This window comes from Cercospora beticola, chromosome 4 (assembly GCF_033473495.1).
Source record: "Cercospora beticola chromosome 4, complete sequence".
NCBI classification, from domain to species: Eukaryota; Fungi; Ascomycota; class Dothideomycetes; order Mycosphaerellales; family Mycosphaerellaceae; genus Cercospora; species Cercospora beticola.
Window position 1 is genome coordinate 1,715,820 of NC_088938.1, and position 19,520 is coordinate 1,735,339.

The following is a 19,520-nucleotide window of genomic DNA, read 5'->3' on the forward strand; positions in this document are numbered from 1 at the left end:
CCCCATTACAGAAACAAAGTCACCCTAATCATTGCAAACCCATCCCGAACATACTCTTCACAACCCCATCTCACACATTTCCTTCTCCACCAACGGACCTCCCCGTAATTGAAAGATCTCACCCCACTCATCTCTGCAATAATCGAAGAAATTACACTGTCCAAGCGCACACGTATAATACAGCGCTCTCGGAACTTTCGTCTTCTCTCCACAGACTTGCAAACGGCTCAGCTGAAAACCACCGCACCAGCATTCTGGGTTTGCTATATGGATCCCTCGCATATCGCCGAAACAGACGAATCGATTGCACATCGGTTAAGTGTAGTATGGACGTCCTGCGTTTCCGTTTGGATTTTCTGCTTCTACGAATTGTTTCTGTGTGTATTCGCTGCAGTTGCCGCTGGGACAGGGTGGTGGATTGAGTAGGGCAGGATGCGGGTCGCGAGGATGCGTGATGATGTTTGTATCGGTTTGCCCATATTTGATGTGCGGATCGCGAGGATTCATGATGGCATTTGTGTCGATTTCCTCATACTTAATGTGCGGATGGCGGAGATTCCAGATAGCAGTTGTATCCTCTTCCTCACATTTGATGTGCGGATGGCGAGGATCCATGATGGCATTTGTATCGTTTTCCTTACATTTGATGGTGGAATGTCTTGACGATGCGCTCTCGTTGACGAGTTCCGACGAGAAAGCACTCATATTTGTGTCTTGAGAATAGGGATGAATCCGCTGGCGGGGTCTAGGACAGCTGTGGTTGCGATGTCTAGCCAGCCGAGGGGTACCGATAGCCTTTTGTTTCCAACCCATGCAACTTTCGGAGCCCTGTCTACCATGGGTCGTACTCTGGTTATTAGGTGCTTACGGGTAGGCGGAAAGGGCACTTCGCAAATCGCAACACGAACGTGAAAGTTCAAAATACCAGAGATCGCGATCATGTCGCGATGCACTGGTATATAATTTTGTCATCAAACAACAGAGCTACTTAACTAGATTGACTTACAGCCTGCTCTGGATCTTCTCTGGAGTATCTCCAAGAGCATACTGCACGGAAGCCTTGTAACTCCTAACCTTCTCTGACTCCTGCATTGAAGGTGTCTTGGCCGCAGTCGCTGGGTTGTATGTCCACGCTGTGCCCTTAATGGCTTCCGCATCGGTCAGTTTCTTGTTGGGCTTTCCATCAGCACGCTTGTAGACATTTACGACAACGCATCCACCGAGACCGAGATTGTGTTGGAGGGCTGCCCTCGTATCGACATGTCGGGTGTTGGCCCAGCCACGAAGCTGCCATGTGAGCTCTGCGCATTGTGCGAGGCCTGTGGCGCCAAGTGGATGTCCTTTTGAGATAAGACCGCCAGATGGGTTGATGACTGGACCTTTGCCGCCGAATGTGATATCTCCATTTCGAACCATTTCATGAGCTTTGCCTTCCTCGCAGAACCCCAATCCTTGAATGAGAGCCATTTGGTTCGCCGAGAAACAATCGTGAAGTTCGCAAACCCCGATGTCTTTTGCGGTAATACCGGCTTCCTCGTAGGCCATTCTCGAAGCTCTCTTGGTCATGCCGTAACCAACGAGGTCCATGGCGCTTCTGGAGAAGAGAGTATCGTCATCCGTCTGCAGCTGCTGTCCGGCCATCAAGATGGCTTGCTCCCAAAGATGTGGTCTCTTCTCCTTGATGAAACGTTCTGACACAACAACGGCGGCTCCTGCACCGTCGGATGTTGGACTGCATTGCAGCTTTGTAAGTGGGAAGTGAATCATTGTGCTGTTCTTGATCTCGTCCAGTGTGTACTCTTGTCGGAACTGTGCGTATGGGTTATTGACCGAGTGCTTGTGGCTAATGCGGCCAATCTCAGCAAAGTCATCAGCTGTCGCGCCGTACCTGCCACAAGTCAGTCGTTGTTTCCAGCACTGCGTAGCTGAGCTGAACCTACAGCTTCATGTACTCTCTTCCAGCATTGGCAAAGTATTGTGCGTTTCGCGGGCTGTCGTGCGCCCCGTACTCCTCCTCCATTACCTGAGCACTCAGTTGCATTGGTTCAGGGCGATCCTGGAATCCGAGCTTGATTGAGCCCGGCTGCATCTGTTCAAATCCAACGACCAAGACGCAGTCTGCGGCGCCTGATCGCACCATGGTCCTTGCCATGTGAAGTCCTGTCGAGCCAGTGGCGCAGGCATTGTTGGTGTTGTAGATGGGAATGCCAGTCATGCCGAATTGGTAGAAGACGCGCTGTGCTGAGCAGGTGGGGCCAATGCAGAAGCATCCGACTCCCAAATCAACGTCGTCGTAGTTGATTTGCGCGTCCAACATGGCCTTGACGCCGGCCTCGAAGCCCATCTCGACATATGAGCGGGTCTGTCTTGGCTTGATGAACTGAGTGAGACCCACGCCGAGCACGTAGGCGTTTTGCTGGGGCTTCTTGATCTCCATGGTGGCGGTGTATGAGGATGTGGTATCTGTGGTCCTTTGTCTCGCAATCTGAGCTGACAGGCGATGTTATGTGCTGGCTAGAAAATGTGTCGCCAACACTGACAAGTAGAGTAGGGGACGAGCTCCCCTCGGCTGAGCTCCGCACGGGAACTTTGTTGCATGGCCGAGGTTGATGAACTTTGTGCGACGTTCTGTGTCGATTTCTCATCAATTGTGAGCACTAGTCCTCGTCGGTAACGACCCGTCCGACGTCAGGCGCAGCATGATTTGTGCTGCTCGACGCTTGCCACGGTTCTGCACAGTGCAGTTCTGAGGAAATAACAAGGAAATAACCGGTGTCAAATTATCGCGGTAGTCTTGAGCACAGCAACACCAACACGTGTGTCAGCTTACGCGCCTCCCCACAATCCCCAGAAATGCCAAGGGCGGCTCTGGCCGTGACTACGTTCGTTCCTGCTTCTGCATCTGGGCCATAATATATGAACTGTCTTGGGACGCCAGTAGCATAGCGGACGACATGTGGTGACTTTGAGCATCGAGTATCAGCAACGATACCAAAATTTGATATCCTCATTCCAGCAAATCTTTCCTCGAGCCAATCGTTAAACACATCTTTCTATGACAAGAGGAACAGATGCCCGGTGTGAAATAGTAGGTCATGGAGTCAAAGGCTATCAACGCCGATGCTGTCGACAACACTCAGTGAATGGGAGGAAGGACAGATGTCTGACCTAAGAGCACTGCAACAATGCTGAAGGAAAAGGGGCTATTTTCGAGCATCGATAGGCGTAGTGCATGTAGGTCACATGCATCAGTGCCATTCATGCAAGTTGATACTCGTAAGCATCAAACCGCTACTGGCCACGAGACCTGGCTCCGCTCTTGCTCTCTTCCAAGTGTTGCGAGCGCAAAGATGGCTGGCAGATGAGACTCCTGCAGACACCCCTTAGCGTCCTGTACTCAAGGCACTCATAGCGCCTATGATTGAGATGGAAGCAGCCGCCAGAATGGAACTGAATGCACCTCGTGCACTAGCCGCCCACAGTTTGGCAATGGGTTGTGCTGGATATGGCTGGACAGATCAGCGAGCGCAGGTGGCAAGATACCTGTCTGATACATCCAGCCATGATGAAGCGGAGTTGAGCTGAGGCGGCAGTTGGGAAAGGTCATCGATGGAAAAGTTGGCCACTACACGCAAGAGAGTCTGCACGAATGCTCCAGTCTGACGAGGTCCTGGAGAGCGAGCCATCGCAACTCGCTTGACATTCTTGACCATGCATACACGGCGGCTGTTGGCGTACCGTTGTTGATGCATATGCAGATCGGGAAGTAGTCGACCATCTGTAGTCAACCACTTACAGATAGGAACATCGCTTGCTCTGCAAATCTTTGGCCAACGTCTATACAGTAGTCTGAGACTCATGTAGACAGCCACTAGAGGACCAGAGCTTGTTGGCAAGTCAAATGCATTCGCCAATGGCGGCAGCTAGGCCTGCCACGTTCGCATCTCGCGGAAAGCGGGATTGCTCATCCGGTGAGGTGACAGATTCTCGAGCGATGCAGAATTTGAGATCCATTTGTGGATACGACTCATGGTCACGCGGACATGCACTGGCGTGCCATAGTATACAGCGAATGCGGTCTCTTGCTGATAGAAGGGTCCTGCGGTGGCTCGGGAGTCTGGAATCGAGGCGGGACAGCAACGGCAAACGGCATCTGCAAGGCGACAGCCCCGTCAATGCATCGCTCGCTAGCATACATGTATTTTGAGGGTCCGTACTTCTGTCATCTGAGGGCGGTGAGATGGAATCGCGTTGGGTAAGTGCACATACGATGATACGAAACATGCTTGAAGTGAGGTGGAGGCGGATGTAACTGAGGCAAGGTCTTGGCATTGGAAGATTCCCGAAGGAAGGTGGCGCGGGGCAGGCAAGCAACGTCGTGACGTACAATAGCACACTTCGTCCTTCGTCTGCCACCGTCGACAACGACTCTACGACTGTTCATCAACACACCATGGCCACCTTTATCGCGCGGCGACCGTTTGCCCTCGCGTCGGCGCTTGCCAAAGAGCTGCCCGCCCCTCGAACCGCATTCCGCTCCTTCCAGACGGCGGCGAAGCCTCAATACCAGCAACCGCTGACCAAGCAATTCACGCCGCTCCAGCAAAGCGTCATCCGCTCCGCCTTCCAGCAGTCCTCCCGCCGTACCTACCAGACCTCCGCGCCCGCCAACCCTCTCGCACAAGGCAACCTCACACAGCGCCTGATCTATGGCGGTGCCATCTTCGGCGGAACTCTCCTGGCTATCAATCTGGTCTTCAACCGCGAAACCCGTGAAGATGGCGGCATGCCACCATATGAGCGCGCATACCTCAATGAGACCTTCCTCCACACCGGCTTGGGTATCGGCATCATCGGTGTTGCTGCCCGCGCGCTGCACATGAATGGCTGGAGTTATCGCTTGATGAGCGCCAATCCTTGGTTGGTGCTCGGTGTTGGACTCGTGGGATCAATTGGTACAATGATGGGATGCTACGCCACCAGCCCGGATAACTACGTCGTCAAATACGCTCTATGGGGAGGCTTCAACTTGACCCAAGCTGCTCTGCTCTCGCCCATGCTCTTCTTCGCTCCTGGCATTCTCGCCCGCGCTGGTCTCTACACTGTCGGTATGATGGGCTCCATTGCCTTCGTTGGAGCTACTGCCAAGCAAGAGAAGTACCTGTACATCGGTGGTCCTCTGCTTGCCGGTGTCGCTATCGTCGCTCTCTCCGGTCTGGCTCCCCTCGTCCTTCCAGCTACCGCCACCCGCGCCCTGATGTGGACGGAGAACCTCTGGCTGTACGGCGGTCTGGCCGTCTTTGGTGGCTTCACCCTTTACGACACGCAAAAGATTCTCGCGCACGCACGCATGGCTGAGCAAGGCCGCTTCAGGAAAGATGCCGTGAACGAGTCCATTGCCCTGGAGCTCGACTTCATCAACATCTTTGTCCGCATGGTGCAAATTCTGGCCATGCAACAGGGAAGGAGAAAGTAGGCGAGCACTCTCTGAAGTGCGAAAGGAATCAACATAAAGACAGAATGTGATATTAGCGGCATGACCTGACGCGGCGTTTCTGGATATGAACGCCACAAAAAGACCTCTGTGGAGGACGGAAAGGATCTTTGTTTCCTGTGTATCAGTAATAGCTATCATGTACAGACAACCATAGTTTCTCAGCTCCAAGTGCACGACCCTGGAAGCGAGTTCCTCAAAGTGGAGAATTGTCATAGCTCCCATGCTCTGCAAACAGCCACGGGAACCACAGCATTGACGAAGTCCGTCGCCAAGTCCATTCGCAGTATCTAGAGATAGCAGAAGAATGATCTCTTCTACCCGGATCGCAGGCCCGTTTAACCCGGAATCCCGTCGTACTGAAGAACCACAGTTCGGCGAACCACGGTGAAGCAAGCGTGTGGCTGGGGAGCTGCACGTCAGCCAGCCCTGCTGCAGCTGTAGGTTCAAGTATGTACTGCTCCAGCTGTACCATGGGCACTTACATTGTGGCTTTGATGTGCTACCTGCTCTTTTGTAATATGGTTGCAGGATCTGAAGAAGTGGGCGGCAGGATTTGTAGACAAGGCGCCTTGGTTCAACGCCACATTTGTTCCGCTTATCAAAAATGTGCAGCGCGACGAGCACAAGAAAATCGTTCGGAGATGTCCTTGCGGTCTCGAATTCTTTGATCGTTTTGGGCCGGTGTCTTGTGGGAAATGCGCAATGAGAAGGAGCCATGGCTATCTACCAAGTCGTTGATCGACCAACGCAGCCTCCTACCACTACGAATTGCCAGTTTCTGTTCGTAACTGGCCCTACGCTCTCAGAAACTAGCTTAAGACCGCATCATGCACGGCACACGGTACACCGGTGAATACCATCATCGTTAGGGAGAAATAGAATTCCAACCACTTTACACGAGATTTCCGCGGCATCCAACCCTCGCACGAGGTATGACCCTCCAAGCTCTGGCACCCTACTGGATGTCCGCATTCTGTTTCACTGCCGGCCGGCCACGGACCTCACTTGTCACATGGTTGAACTCTCCAGCCAACCAGTAGGTCGGCCCCCAACACTGACTGGGCAGCTTCTGGTACAGGACTAATCCATGTCTGCATATAAGCACGTAATATATGATTGCCACGCTGTCGCTAGCTCTTGCAGCAGCAGCATTAGTACGCACGCAATGTGCACGTGTCACTAATAATGACGAGTGTATCGATACATGCAATCGTTACTGCTGCAGAAATATGCCGCCAAGTGTTGGTCCTCCGATTCACGAGACTCCAGTGGTCAAAAGGGTTCGATTTTCGTCGACGCGGCTGTGGTTGAAGACTTGTCGATTTGCCGTTGAAGGGCGCCCGGATCGGTGGTTGTGTGGCTGAGTGATGTACTGAGACTGTGGTACGCTGGTACGGCTTGGCCGAAGGAGTACCATTCTTTTGTGCTTCTGCTTCCGTGCCTGCTGCCCCAGCACTTCGGACTACTATTTCATGTCCGGGCCCACAGCGCCGGCAAGCTGGAGCACCAAGCCATCCACTTCACACACAGTCAGTAACAGGGTGCACTACAGTGCATAGAGAGGGGTCCGCGATCGTCGAGCTCTGCGATAGCTCTCGAAGCTCGTTTCCTGACAGACTTCCCGTTATACGCTTTCTAGTGGTGTGCTGTGCCGTGCAGATTCGTGGCTCGCACGCAGTCTCGTTTCTTGTGACATGTTTCTTACCCTGCGTCAGAAGCAGTCACAGCCGATGACAGCTAAGAGGTGACTGGCTGGCCGGTTCCAGGTTTCACATTACGCACTGCTTGTGCAATCCTACAATGTGGAAAGTCTCCGAGGTCCGGAGGGTGTGGTCGGCTGCTGGGTGGGTGGGTGGAAACGGCTCAGGGCAATGGCAGAAACAAACAAAGTGCTGGAGCCGAGATCTGGTCTGACTACAAATACGTATTGTGTCTCCTGTGTGATGCCTTGGAATGGAACATTGGCCATGCGCAAGTACTTTTCATGGTCATCCTAGTGGGTGTCTGCAGAATGTTCTGCTCGAACCAACAAGTTGTTCGACGTTGGACACGAATGGCTTCTTCAAGCCTGTGTCCGATCATTCTCCTGCGCGTCCATTAGGAACCGGCTTCCCGATGGTCCCTTTGCAGAACGTATTCGGTGGCTGAGACCGCGTAGCCTCTTGTCTGCTCACTTTCCTGGCTGAGAGTTGTCGACAATGCTGGAGCTCTAGCGGGAGACCGCATAATGTTTCGGATGGACATGAGAACACAATTTGGTGGATGGTTTCCCAGAGTATTGCTGATGATGGCCAAATTGCAGCCAAGTCCGCCATGACTCCTTCCAGTGGGAGGGCGATAGATGACGCGCCAGAGGGAATTGCATGCCTCAGATTGGACCATCCAATATCTAGAGGATGCTCAATGCATCGTCATACCTCTCGCATTGCTGTTCTGCTGCATCGTCAAGTCTGGATCACAGATTCTCCAGCACAAAGCCTCGAACAATAGAGACCGCCTCTCGAGCTCTCCCAGCACCTCACTCGCTCAGTCTTGTTGGAACGCTAACGGCTGGCCACACGTGCATGCGTCCGCGCGCAGCCACGCACCGCGCTTGTTTCAGCTATACATACCTATCACGATTCCTTTTGATGACCAGAAAAGTCTGTTGATCAACCGAGTGCCAATTTCACCAAATTGCCATAGCTCGTGCATCGTTCGCACTCGCGTGCGCCGCACGTTGTGCTGCCGCCGATAGGTCTGAAATGAATGCAGGCGATGAAAGTCAACCTCGTGCAGCGAATGCCTCCTCTCCATTCGAGAGAGCTAGCAGACGGGCATTAGTGGATGTCTGCGTTTTGTTTCAGTTCTTGGGAAATTGAGTGAGGATCTGTCGGTCGTATGGTCGTGCAGTTGTCAGTGCGGCGGGGTGGATGTGAAGTATGTGATGGGCGGTGTGCGGTGCGCGAGCAAGTGCAATCGACGTGCAAGAGCGACATGCACTGCATGGGACGGCAATCGCCAGTGCTTCCAGCGGTGCTTTCCTTCCACTCTTGTGTTTTGTAACACAATACATGTATCGACATATCGCAAAGACCAGCATGACGTTTTTAATACGCACCCACAGTCAACCTGCTGCTCTGATCTGATCTTTCCAAGCCAGCTTCGACCGACAGCCGGCCACCGACATCTGTGCCATTTGAATAATTTTTGGGAGGCTTCAAAGCCATGCGCGGAAGTTCAGCGTAAGTTTATGAGGCACTCATATGCTTCGCACTTCAAAGTGAATGCCGTGCTGCTAGCGCTCTAGCTTGTGGCGCTTGCTGAAAAGCAAGACAGTCAGTTGTCGAGCTTGCGCGGACGCCAACGGCTGTCATGTTCTTGCGCAACTGCCGGTAGTCTAAGCACTCGAGTGTCGACGTTTGCGAGTCGCAAGACCGAGCAAATGCTGAATCAAGGTCAAGCCGGTGAAGTTTGGCAGGGAACCTGGTCGGACTCAGCATCCTTGGTGGTACTTTTTGTCTTGCGTTGAACCACTTGCACTATCCGGGCTCGTGCCATTGCTGGATGCACAATTTTATGACTGGCTGGTGGCAGCTTCGTGAGTGGCGGACGCCAGCGGCTGTCCTTGGAATGCTTGACTGCGAGCCCAAATAGGGCAATCCGTACGGAGCAGCTTTCCAGTCTCCCTAGGTTCAGCACAATCGTCACGGAACGTGCGAGATGGCCAATGCTCTGTTCGAAATGCGCAGCGACGAGCTGTGACTTGCTGAGACAAGTCGTCAACTAGTTCATGTCGCAGGGTGGCGTCTTACTTGTGGGCTACTGGAAGTTACATTGATTGCCCTGCTACACTAGTGAGCTGTCACTATATGCCCGGCAGACGAGGCATCAGAGGCGTGGGAGAGACGTGCAACGTTTGTTGTGCGTTGATGCATTCGCCTAACAAGTTCTGTCCTGCCTGCACAAGAGACACATGTCGGCAGTCGCCTTGTCTCAAGCTTTGCCAGGCCAAAAGCGCTGACATTGCATAGGTCAGCACTCTTTGGCATCATAGCATCACGCCCAGTGTCGCCCGAAAAAGCCACGTCTTCGCCGTCGGCCAACACTCAAGATAAACTCACCACGCGTGGTGCAACATTTCCAAGAGACACTCGTATCCAAATACCTGCGCTTCGTGCTATTCGTCCTCCGTGTACAGCACGCTCTCGCACGCTAGCGGGTGACCGCTTTTGCTCATATATCTGGTAATCTAAAGCGAAGTCTGACCAGCTCAAGCAATATGGAAGACCCCGGCATAGGGCAGCAGCATATATGACCAAGGCTATGCTGCCCGAAGATTGATGAAATACGAACCTCGCAAGTCTGGTAGCATAGATGAATATGAAGTCAGTACCAGAGATCCCGGCCTCCAAAACAGGAATCTGTTGCGCCACGAAGAATAGCCTCAGGCAGGTGAGAAAAAGTCTTGCAAGAGCTTTCGGTTTCTTTGGACTGCTGCTTCTCGAGCACCACGGAGTCTAGCGGAAGGACGCATTTTGCACCCGGGATGGTAGACTAATGTCTCCGAAGACATGGTATGGGCAATATAGCGGCATCGTGGAGATTGCATGCGGTGCATGGCAGACCATGGGCGATGCAAACACGCTGCGGACCTCCCACGGTACGAAAGCTCATGGCCCCCATAAGCGCGACGTCAGCGGCGATGCCTCCGTGGCCGGTGTTTGGTCATGATGCCTGCTAGCCGGAAGAAAGTTACCCGATGCCATGGTTACATCGCTGTCAGCGGAAGGCCTCACCACGACCTCGATGGTTGTACTGAGCTGCAGCGAAAAGATACTCAGGAGATTTCCGTCTTTCTCAGCGGATGAGGCTTGAGTGACGTTGGTGCGAGCGAGCAGCTTGATCGACACCTTGCTGACGAGGGAGAAGAGACCGGGTACGGAGTCGGAGAAATTCACCTCGGCATTACTGTGGTTGGCCGAGTCACCCGATTCTGTGGATGTACCGGTAATCACGGCTCAATTTATGCCACATCTCAGGCCCGAAGTTGCGTTGACTGCAATGGGCAAGCCACTGGATCACGATTTCTCGACGTCTGGTCATCATCAGCTGACAGCGACGAGGTGCAGACGGGATAGCGCTGATCAGCGACCCAAGAACTGCCTTCCTGCAGGCTCGCTAGACGCAGCCTGATGACCGCCTGGTCCGCCAACAATCCGCACATCTTGGAAGCAGCAGATCATGCACGATACGGGACGATTGACAAGCTCTGCATGTACAGGCCCATGCAGCGCGCCGTCGTGGCGAGCGCCAGCGCACAGGTTACCGGGACCCGCCTGGCGAGAACACTGAAGATTCCAACCCAAACAGGCACCTGAAGTTGCATTTGAGTGCGGCGCTTGCAGAGTCCCCTGGTCTGCCTCGTGTCTCCCGCCACGGCAACGATGGTCATTTGTTACCTTCCCTTGTCCCAAATGCGGTCTTTAGCAAGCGTCGAGCCTCGGTCTTGCGAATGAAATGGCCCACCGAGTCAATAACGCTGCTTGGACGCGATGGATCTGCTGGGAATGCTTGCGCTTAGCGCGGGAGATATATGCGCTGGCTCTGGACTTCACTTCTACTTCGCTACCAGAATTCTGCGTATCTGCGTCCACCCGCTGGCCTCGCGAGAAGATGGACGAATGCGAGGCGATGCCTCCGAGGCACCTGTGGTTCGTGCGATCTCTCTTCAGGCATCTACTCTTTCCCCGGCTTCTTTGCTGCGCGTACTTGGCAGCAGGACCGATTTGCCAGACTCGGTGCCACGTCGGCGGTGGAGCAGGTCCAGGTCCGGCCCATTTTGTGCAGTTCAGACCATCTATGCTGAATATCCAATGTCACCTTTGGTGGTTTGAAGTTTGCCAAAAAGCCCTCTTCCTTGTTCAAAAGGCGACGAGCAGAATGGAGACGATTTCACTGTGATGAGCGCCCACATCCCTTCCGTACTGACCTTCATCTCGAAATTGCTGGCAGTATTTTACCCCTCCTCTTATGTTTCCTGTCCTATGCAGATGTCAGAACCCGACTCAACTTTTTCTTACACTGCAGTCATGATACTGGCACAGCAGATCCCCGGGTCACGGCGAGGTTTTGCTCGGCGGCAGTTCTGAGGCCTTGCCCATACTTTTTCCCAAAGGACCGCACTATGCTCATCATTAGGCATAGGCTACAACGCGTGGTCAAGAGCCCACGTGTGGGCATGGTGCCGCCCTTCCACGTCCGTCGACAGCAGAGCTCACGCAAAGCGCGGAGCAACTCTTTCGCAATTTGTTCAAATGGGCAGTCATGCCTTAGGGGTAACTCACTCACATGGTTCATGATCTTTCCTGGAAGTACATCGTTGTGATACTCTTACCACAATCTCAGGGACTCCGAATGACAGATCCCCTCTGCTTCAAAGGGGCCCGGTGACAGCCCACTGACCTCCGAGCAGCCCTCATATTACGACTATTGGGGCGACTGGTGTTCGCGCGCATCTTCATCAATCAGCGCTTCATCGTCGCCTAACGATGGGTCTACGCCGCGAAGTCCTTGATGTCGCGCGGACAATGCTCTGTCGCAGGCATCCGGGTCACGTAAATGAGACAGTGTCTGGCGAGAGCGACTACGACAAAGCAAATTTTCATGCGGCGGGCTTCTGTCTCTGCCATTTGGTCTCAAATGGTCTTGACTTTGAACTTCAAGATGTTATAATAGTTTGTAGCAGGAATCCCTCTGCTCTCGCACTAACAACACCAACGCAAGTTCATACATACCTGTTCTCCTCTTGCTCACAGACTTCCAATCATGGCACCAACCAAGCGGTCATCCAGGGGCAATAACCTCACCACTTCGCGGGCAAGACGTCGCAAACACGAGCACGTACATGTCGTGCGCAAAGCACAGGTACAATGTACAACTCGTCAATTGAAAAGATACAAACACAGCATTGTGGATCTTGCCAGGGAGACCGTAAAGCCTCTGAGTAAGCTTCGCTTGCAAAAAGACCTTGGCCCTGGCAAAAAGCTTTTCGAATGGATGCGCTCACTCGAGATTCAACTTTGGTTCCACAAACATCGCAGGCAGTCTGAAAGAAACATTCGTCGAGCCTGGGCGGCAGAGAGTGGTGGCTTGCCTTTCCCACAGCCGATGCCCAAGAAGGACCTTCCAAGCACAGAGTTCATGCAGGAGGGTATCGAGCTCATCAGCGACACCTTCTTCTTCGGCGCCTTGCAACACTGTTCCTTCACCTGGAAAGCCGGCCTGAGAGCGAGAGAAGGAATGCTTGGCCAAGCAAAAGAGCCGCTGAACTACTCTCTCAGCTGGCACGAAATTGAAATCGACCCAAAAGACGCACATGAGCACGACGAGACCCCGGACCATGTGACGAGTGTGATTGACACATTGCTCCACGAGTGCATTCACGCTTTCCTTTCAATCTACTCCTGTCGCAATGGCACCAAAGAGACTGAGGCGGCGCGACGACGTGGAAAGCTCAGCCGTAAGCATCACTGCAGGAGGCAGAGAACCGGCAAGTCATGCCCGGACAAGAAATGCCAGGCGCAGTGGGAGAGAGCTTCCGGACCAAATGGCCACGGCACGGCTTGGTTAAGTATTGCTACGCATATTGGACAAATCGTCCAAAGAGACATTTGGCACAGTGCCGAGCTCAAATGGAAGTATCTAATGCGGAACGATTTTGTGGAGACGGGAGTGGTGCTGAGGAAGAAGGATATCACCAAATTCTCTGTTAACACGAGGGCGACAGTCGAAGCCTTTTTGCATCGTGCCTTTCAGGTACAGAGCAAGATCAAAGTCTTTGATAGGGAGCAAAAAAGAAGACTGGGCAGGCGTGAGGAGGAAGGAAGGGAGGCTCGGGAGGAGGTGTATCAAGAATTCCGACGCAGGGCATTTGTGGAGGAAAAGTCAACGCCAGTCGCTGAGTTGAGATTGGTTATTGGCGAATGAGGAATGGGGACTGGGCTGGAAAACTTCAGTTGAGCTTCTTCAGAGGGCAAGACATGGGCCGTTTTCGGCTGGGCCATTTAGCTAGGGCGCGGCGAGGCACGATGGCTCGAAAGGATCTGTGTCTCTTTCACATCTGTCACATGTGAAATAATGAATCTTGTTTATAGTCATAACTTTGTATTTTGTACTTGTGTAGATGTCCTGGATTCACTTCCTCGGATGCCGGCCGCTGATTGGTATATACTTCATCAAATCTTCCTTCGTGTCGAAACTGCCGTGCCTGGAGTACGTCTGGCTCGCGATGAATATGGGGCTTACGTCGGGTTCATTTCGTCAGACATCATCCTGGAGGACCAGACGCTAATATCCTGTTGTTAGTAAAGTGAGGGTAGCCGCCTTATTTCCGGCGCACGCGACTGACCTTGTGCATGTAAATGATTCCATCCCATGTACAGAGAAGAGAAAGAGAGTCTTCAATATGTGCATATGTGTGCAGGTCAAGATTACTGCCTCCGTCATGCACACAGGCAAGATCGTGCGTTACTCTTCACTATCCTGTCGGGTGAACACAGCGTTATTAGCTGCATGCCCAGCTTCTGCCCGCGCTTTTGATATGCAACATATATTGCTTGCATAGATTGCTTTGGAAGTATTTGTGATGGCGAGCGTGGAAGTCGCACACGTGGCCTACTCTCAATGAGAGGCATGTTGGTGATGGTGTCGCGGACTGCGTTTCTCCTATTGTTCTTGATGTCTATGTGGGTTTAAGCAGGATATGAGAATGACCGCCTCCTTTACCGTGGTAGTCAATTCTGTTGTGCTCGGTCCGCTCATACTTTTCTCGGTTGCTGAAGTGTGCCAAACACAGCCATTCTTGTCTTCTCTTCCAGGAGAGATCACCAGCTTTGCGTGTCTCAATTTCTCTGGCCTCATTGTGAACGTCTCAACACTTTGACGTCAGTCGCACTTCCGAGGAGATGCCCTTCGATGGGCAGGTGCACGCCTGACTCGCGGCATCTAGACCTGCTTAGGTCCTTCCGCACCCGACACCAAGTCTTGAGGATAGTACCTGGCGGATGCGACCTCCAATGATTAGTAGTTCCAGCGAGCGGGTTCCCCCAGAGAGTGCATTGCAGGCTTGCCAAAACGCGTTGTGGCGTATTCGCCAGCACCAGACTGTCGGTCTTCTCGCCGTGGTAACGGAAAAACCGGTGGTGCTTTTTCGTCAAGTACTTCCCGGTCTGCGGATCTTGACCAATATTCGGCAGGTAAAATCACGTCAACGGCATACTGGCACGTCGTGCCTAGGCTGTGCAATGCTTGAGCAATATGTAGACCTCTTCGGTTCGGCTCGATATGGCCAGCAGCTCATGAGGCTCCGCGCGTCTAGACCGATATGTGTCTGATTGTGAAGATCCCATGCGACGCGGACCAGCGGGCCGTGTGCTTTCCAGCAATGAGAAGCTAGGATCGGACGCAGATCGCACATTTCTTGGTAGCTTTCCGATCCTAGCAAGTAATGTGCACTGCCCTACGTGTAAGCCTGCGTGCATCTGGTTGTATTGCTCGTATCGTATGCCTGTCTCGTCGTTTCGCTCGACAACATCCCGAACAACTTCTTCTTGTGGACCTGAAAGTCGGTCGGTACCGGACGGACGACTGCTAGATATACCCTGTAGACCGGTGCGCTGCTGCAGCGATACCGATCACAAGGCTAGGCCGGAGATCGCTTCCCACCCGACTACACGCGGTCGAGAACATTGCAGTAGCAGGCCGCTAGGGATTGCTTTGGCGAACCTTGTTGACTCCTCCCCATCAATCAACAGAGTGTGAGGGATTTGCCCTGCGTCCACAGGTCTGCATCATTGCAACGGGAGAGCTCGATACAGGCCGTGCAATGGGAAGCTAGGTGGTTTAGGCGTCCGAGGTAGCATGCGAGAAGGGCTGAAGCGCCGGTCCGGCTTGGAAGACCGCTCATGATGTTTCGACAATTCGGAAAAGCAAGCCAACACCTGACTCGATACGTGTTGGCCGGAGTTTTCTCCAGCTCAGCGCAGGAACTGCCGTCTATGCCATAGTCGTATAAGACATGCGTAGGGTCCCGCAATGCCCATACCAACGTATGTGCTCCTGCACTTTTGCCATTCGTCTCGGCATCGGATAGGCAAACCACCGCCGCAAGTGTTGCATTGCGTACCAAGGCATCAGAGCGGAGTATGCAAGCACTCAACCGACCACACACAGCAGTGCTGAGCCAGGGACCGGAGAGCATGACGCCACCAGAAGGATCGAACCAGGCCCGAGCTTTGCCTGAGGAAGGGTTCTTTCGACTCGTGAGCCTCGACACAGACAGTGCGGACGACATCGAGCTATACAATCGCATGAAGGTAAAGTGAATGCATGGCTACCTTCAACAGAGAGCTGACACCGGATAGATCGAAGCTGCAGCCGGCCTGCAGCGCTTGTCTCGCTCAGTCGGCAACGAGGATCCAAGTGAAGAAGCTTTTCGAGCAGAGATCCTCTTAATCTACCAGGATGCCAGCAGCCAGACCAAGTCGGTCTACGATCGAGGTGCGTTGCGAGTCGACGGCGCTATGACGGACAATTGGGTGATTCGTTGGCTCCTGTGGCAGGCCATGCATCAGCCCAACGGGAGGTAGTCCAGATGGTGAAAGAAGCAGCTTGCATCTTGCTAAGCAGGGATCTTGAAGCGGGCATTAATGTGGATGGGGGCGCCCGAATAAAATAAGACCGACCCGAATAATGATAATGAACGCCCTCGTTATGGCGAAGAACGAAGCCTTCGCCAGTTTGTTTTCACGTCTGTCCTTGTTGGTCTCTGAACCATGCATTCCCAGGTCCGCTGGTCTTATTGATGCCGAGGCTCGCTTTCCAGAAGTTGCTCGATGTGTTTCCAGGTATTGATGGGTGTTTGTTCTCATCCGGGCAGACTCCGTCCTGAACAGCGATATCGGTAGCGACGGGCTCATGTGCGGCACGGCAGAACGTAGGAGGGTGAGACTGCATGGCTGTCGGACATTTCTCATGCCGTATTGCCCAGTGTCCACACTTCTCCCACGTTATCAAATTTGCAACGCACATGCTGCAAGTTATATGGCCAAGTCTTGTGGTGTGCAAACCATAGTATATTTGCATATGTGGCGCAATAATAAATATTCGGGCAGGGAACAGCTTCTTAATAAGTTCCAATGCCTCGTGTCTCTTAGTTCGTGGTGTGTTTCACAATCTGTACAATCATCCCGCGTCTCAGCGCTCTCGAGGCCACTAAATACCATAGTTGCAGGTGCGAGCTGAGCGAAGAGGCCATTCCAAATCCGATAAAGTGTGCTAGCGGCTCTGATCCTGCTTGTCAATGATCGCCTGGCCCTCGAGGCGAGCAATATTACATCCGCGATATAACTCCAGCAGTTCGGTTGATGCACGAAAGGGCGCCTGAAATGGGGCAATGATTGGGCACCTTTGCAAGCACAGCGCGTAGATAGCGCTTGATAGTCTTCGCAAATGCCAGTAGACGAAGCCACGAGTAACGCTGGAAAGTGGGACACCGAGCTTGAGCTCCAGCTTCTTCCAACCAGAAAGATGCGATCCCAGACTTGAATGCAAGCCACAAATAAGGTAAACGATGATCCGGTGCCTGCTAAGTCGGGACCCTGCAGAACCCTATGTGTTCCTCGGACTGACATAATGAACCCTTTAGATCCTCAGGCATTACGGTGCCAGAGAACTGCGGTCTCATTAAGCACCAACGTGTCGGGCTCGCCAACTCTGGTCATTGGCAGTATGATCGGTGTTATGACTCCGAGATGTTCCGATGTTCGACAGAGGAGTTAGAAAGGCATCAAGTACCTCCTTGTCAAGTACTCTCATCACTTCAAGCAAGACAGACTACATTCCAGGTGATCCATGACGCATCCACAGCACGACTTAGAGCGCAAGAAAGGAAGTCATTGATTCAGTGGCGGATACCAAACCATCTAGATTCAGATGTCTAGACAGCGACATGATGTAGCTGCTCAATGATCAGCACCATGGCTTAAGCTTGACAAAGCTCGTTGGGTTCCGGATCAGATGTAAGTTCGACGCTTCTCCAGCCATACGACAAGACAGGTCGTCCACATGTCCTAATCAAGAATTTTCCCCCGTGCATACTCCATAGCCTTGGAGCTGGGCATCAAGTCCAGACCGCTGCCGGAAGATAGACCACTTCGAATTGTTTCAAGATGGCGGATACACGTCCGAGGGGCACTGCCCGAGCAGAAACCGATAGATTCCCGTACCGGCCCGGACCAAGAGGATGCCCGGCCGCCGGCTGAGGCGCACTGTTTGGGTCGCAATGCAAAGCAATGTCTGCAGCGGGAGTCCAGTCGTCCAATGAGCTCAAGTGCTTATGAGGACATTCACGTTTTCTCAAGCCAATCATGAGATGGTGCAACGAGATGCCCAATCATAAAGTGTGGCCGACGGCCCAATCAAGTCAACACGAACAACTTTGCTGACAGCTCGTGAAGTCGATCTCTCGGCTGTATTAGGAAAGCGCTATGGCTGGAACGTCGTCGCGTTTCGGGATCGCTAGGCAGCAGATGGCAGTCGTCATCGTGGAGCAACTTTTTTGAGCCAATTTCTCAATGGAGTCATGGAAGGCAACGAATCATCCACTGGACGAATGTCGTAAGCCGAAAGATCGATGGCAGCAGCAGGCGGGCGATAGAATCTTGCAATAGCATGCACTACGCCGCACCACTTGGTCACCAAGATCAACAAGTGCAGCAGCCAGATGCTCACGATCGAACTCAGGCTGATCATGCCTGGAGCACAAGGGGCCAATACTTGCGCCCGACGGGTGAAAGGGACCATCTTGCTCTCATACGCACCAAACGCAGACTCATGTCCTCGTGGATTGTTGGCGATCTCGCGGGCGAGAATGTATGCCCCGACGAAGGCGACCGTCGTTCCCATCCCTGATGACGGGCAAGGGCAAGACGCAGCATCACCCACGAGAGCCACACGATCTCGAGTAAATGCCTTCAGTTTGACCTGAGCGATCTCTTGCGTGTGGAAGTGCTCAGCGACCTTGAGCCCATCTAGAAGTCTGGCTTCTTGCCAGCCAATTCCACGGAGATGAGTCGCCCAAAAAGTCTTCTGCTCGGCAAGGCTGGCGCTTGCCAAATGGCTGGGCTCGAAAGCGAGGCCTGAAATCCATAACGACACTCCTGTTGTTCCGCTTGTCTCTGGTCGTAGCAGAAGCATTCTTTTCCGCGGGGCGACATACCATCTGGCCCACTCACCATCTCCGGAAATGCGTGAAATGCTAAACCAGACGACCCATTGACCCAGCCGCTGAATCGCTTTAGCAGAGACGTCGTGGCCAAAAGCGAGCCTTCTCGTTGTGCTGGCCCAGCCATCAGCTCCGATCACTACATCGAAGTGCCTAGTGTGCCCGCTGTTGGTGAAAGTGACATCGATGCCCGAATGGCTCGAAGACAGGGTCTCAATACTCTCGCCGAAGATGTACTCGACGTTCGACCTCGTGGCCTCCCAGAGCAAGGAAACCAGTTCCCCGCGCACAATCTCGATGCCACCGGTGAAACCTGATCCATCTGCAACGGGGAATTCGACGCTGCACTGCCCTTGCGCGTCAATCATTCGAAGGCCAGCCTCTCCAGTCGCTCTCTCGCAAGCCGCCCGCTCGAGGCCCATGCGACGAAGGATGGCAAGGCCATGCCCTCGCACGTCCACGGCTTGACCTTCCTTCCGCAAGGCGTTGGATCGCTCGACTACTGTAACGCGCGCACCGGCTTGGGCCAAGAAGAATGCAGCGACGATACCCGCGATCCCGGCGCCGTTGATGAGGATGTTGAGAGCTGGCTCCATCTCGTCTCGAGCGACGTGCAAGATGTGTGCTGTCGATCTTTGGTGTGCTTGAGTTCTTGCGGATTTCGTGCTATGGAAACATGGTTGGGATTGAGATGCTCGCTAACAGGGATGCTGTGCATCCGCGGAGCTTTGACTGTCAACATTCCGTCATCTTGATAGC

At 53.2% G+C, this 19,520-nt stretch overlaps 6 protein-coding genes across 6 annotated transcripts; 3 read left to right on the forward strand and 3 right to left on the reverse strand.

Moving 5' to 3' along the window:
• Positions 1-315: 315 nt before the first annotated feature.
• Positions 316-705, reverse strand: RHO25_006321 (uncharacterized protein; the record flags this gene model as incomplete). The annotated part of the gene is made up of 1 exon (XM_065602770.1): positions 316-705. The coding sequence occupies one exon, from the start codon at positions 703-705 to the stop codon at positions 316-318; it is 390 nt and encodes a 129-aa protein (XP_065458842.1).
• Positions 706-1,002: 297 nt separating this feature from the next.
• Positions 1,003-2,437, reverse strand: RHO25_006322 (uncharacterized protein; the record flags this gene model as incomplete). The annotated part of the gene is made up of 2 exons (XM_023597157.2): positions 1,003-1,888; positions 1,953-2,437. 2 exons carry the CDS (start codon positions 2,435-2,437, stop codon positions 1,003-1,005), a joined length of 1,371 nt encoding a protein of 456 aa, XP_023452398.1.
• A 2,016-nt stretch (positions 2,438-4,453) lies between these two features.
• Positions 4,454-5,476, forward strand: RHO25_006323 (uncharacterized protein; the record flags this gene model as incomplete). Its single annotated transcript, XM_023597158.2, has 1 exon — positions 4,454-5,476. One exon carries the CDS (start codon positions 4,454-4,456, stop codon positions 5,474-5,476), a length of 1,023 nt encoding a protein of 340 aa, XP_023451664.1.
• Positions 5,477-12,646: 7,170 nt separating this feature from the next.
• Positions 12,647-13,465, forward strand: RHO25_006324 (uncharacterized protein; the record flags this gene model as incomplete). The annotated part of the gene is made up of 1 exon (XM_065602771.1): positions 12,647-13,465. The coding sequence occupies one exon, from the start codon at positions 12,647-12,649 to the stop codon at positions 13,463-13,465; it is 819 nt and encodes a 272-aa protein (XP_065458843.1).
• Positions 13,466-15,681: 2,216 nt separating this feature from the next.
• RHO25_006325 (uncharacterized protein) lies at positions 15,682-16,125 on the forward strand (the record flags this gene model as incomplete). The annotated part of the gene is made up of 2 exons (XM_023597159.2): positions 15,682-15,852; positions 15,901-16,125. The coding sequence occupies 2 exons, from the start codon at positions 15,682-15,684 to the stop codon at positions 16,123-16,125; spliced, it is 396 nt and encodes a 131-aa protein (XP_023451708.1).
• Positions 16,126-18,076: 1,951 nt separating this feature from the next.
• On the reverse strand, positions 18,077-19,357 carry RHO25_006326 (uncharacterized protein; the record flags this gene model as incomplete). Its single annotated transcript, XM_023597160.2, has 1 exon — positions 18,077-19,357. The coding sequence occupies one exon, from the start codon at positions 19,355-19,357 to the stop codon at positions 18,077-18,079; it is 1,281 nt and encodes a 426-aa protein (XP_023452397.1).
• Positions 19,358-19,520: the final 163 nt, after the last annotated feature.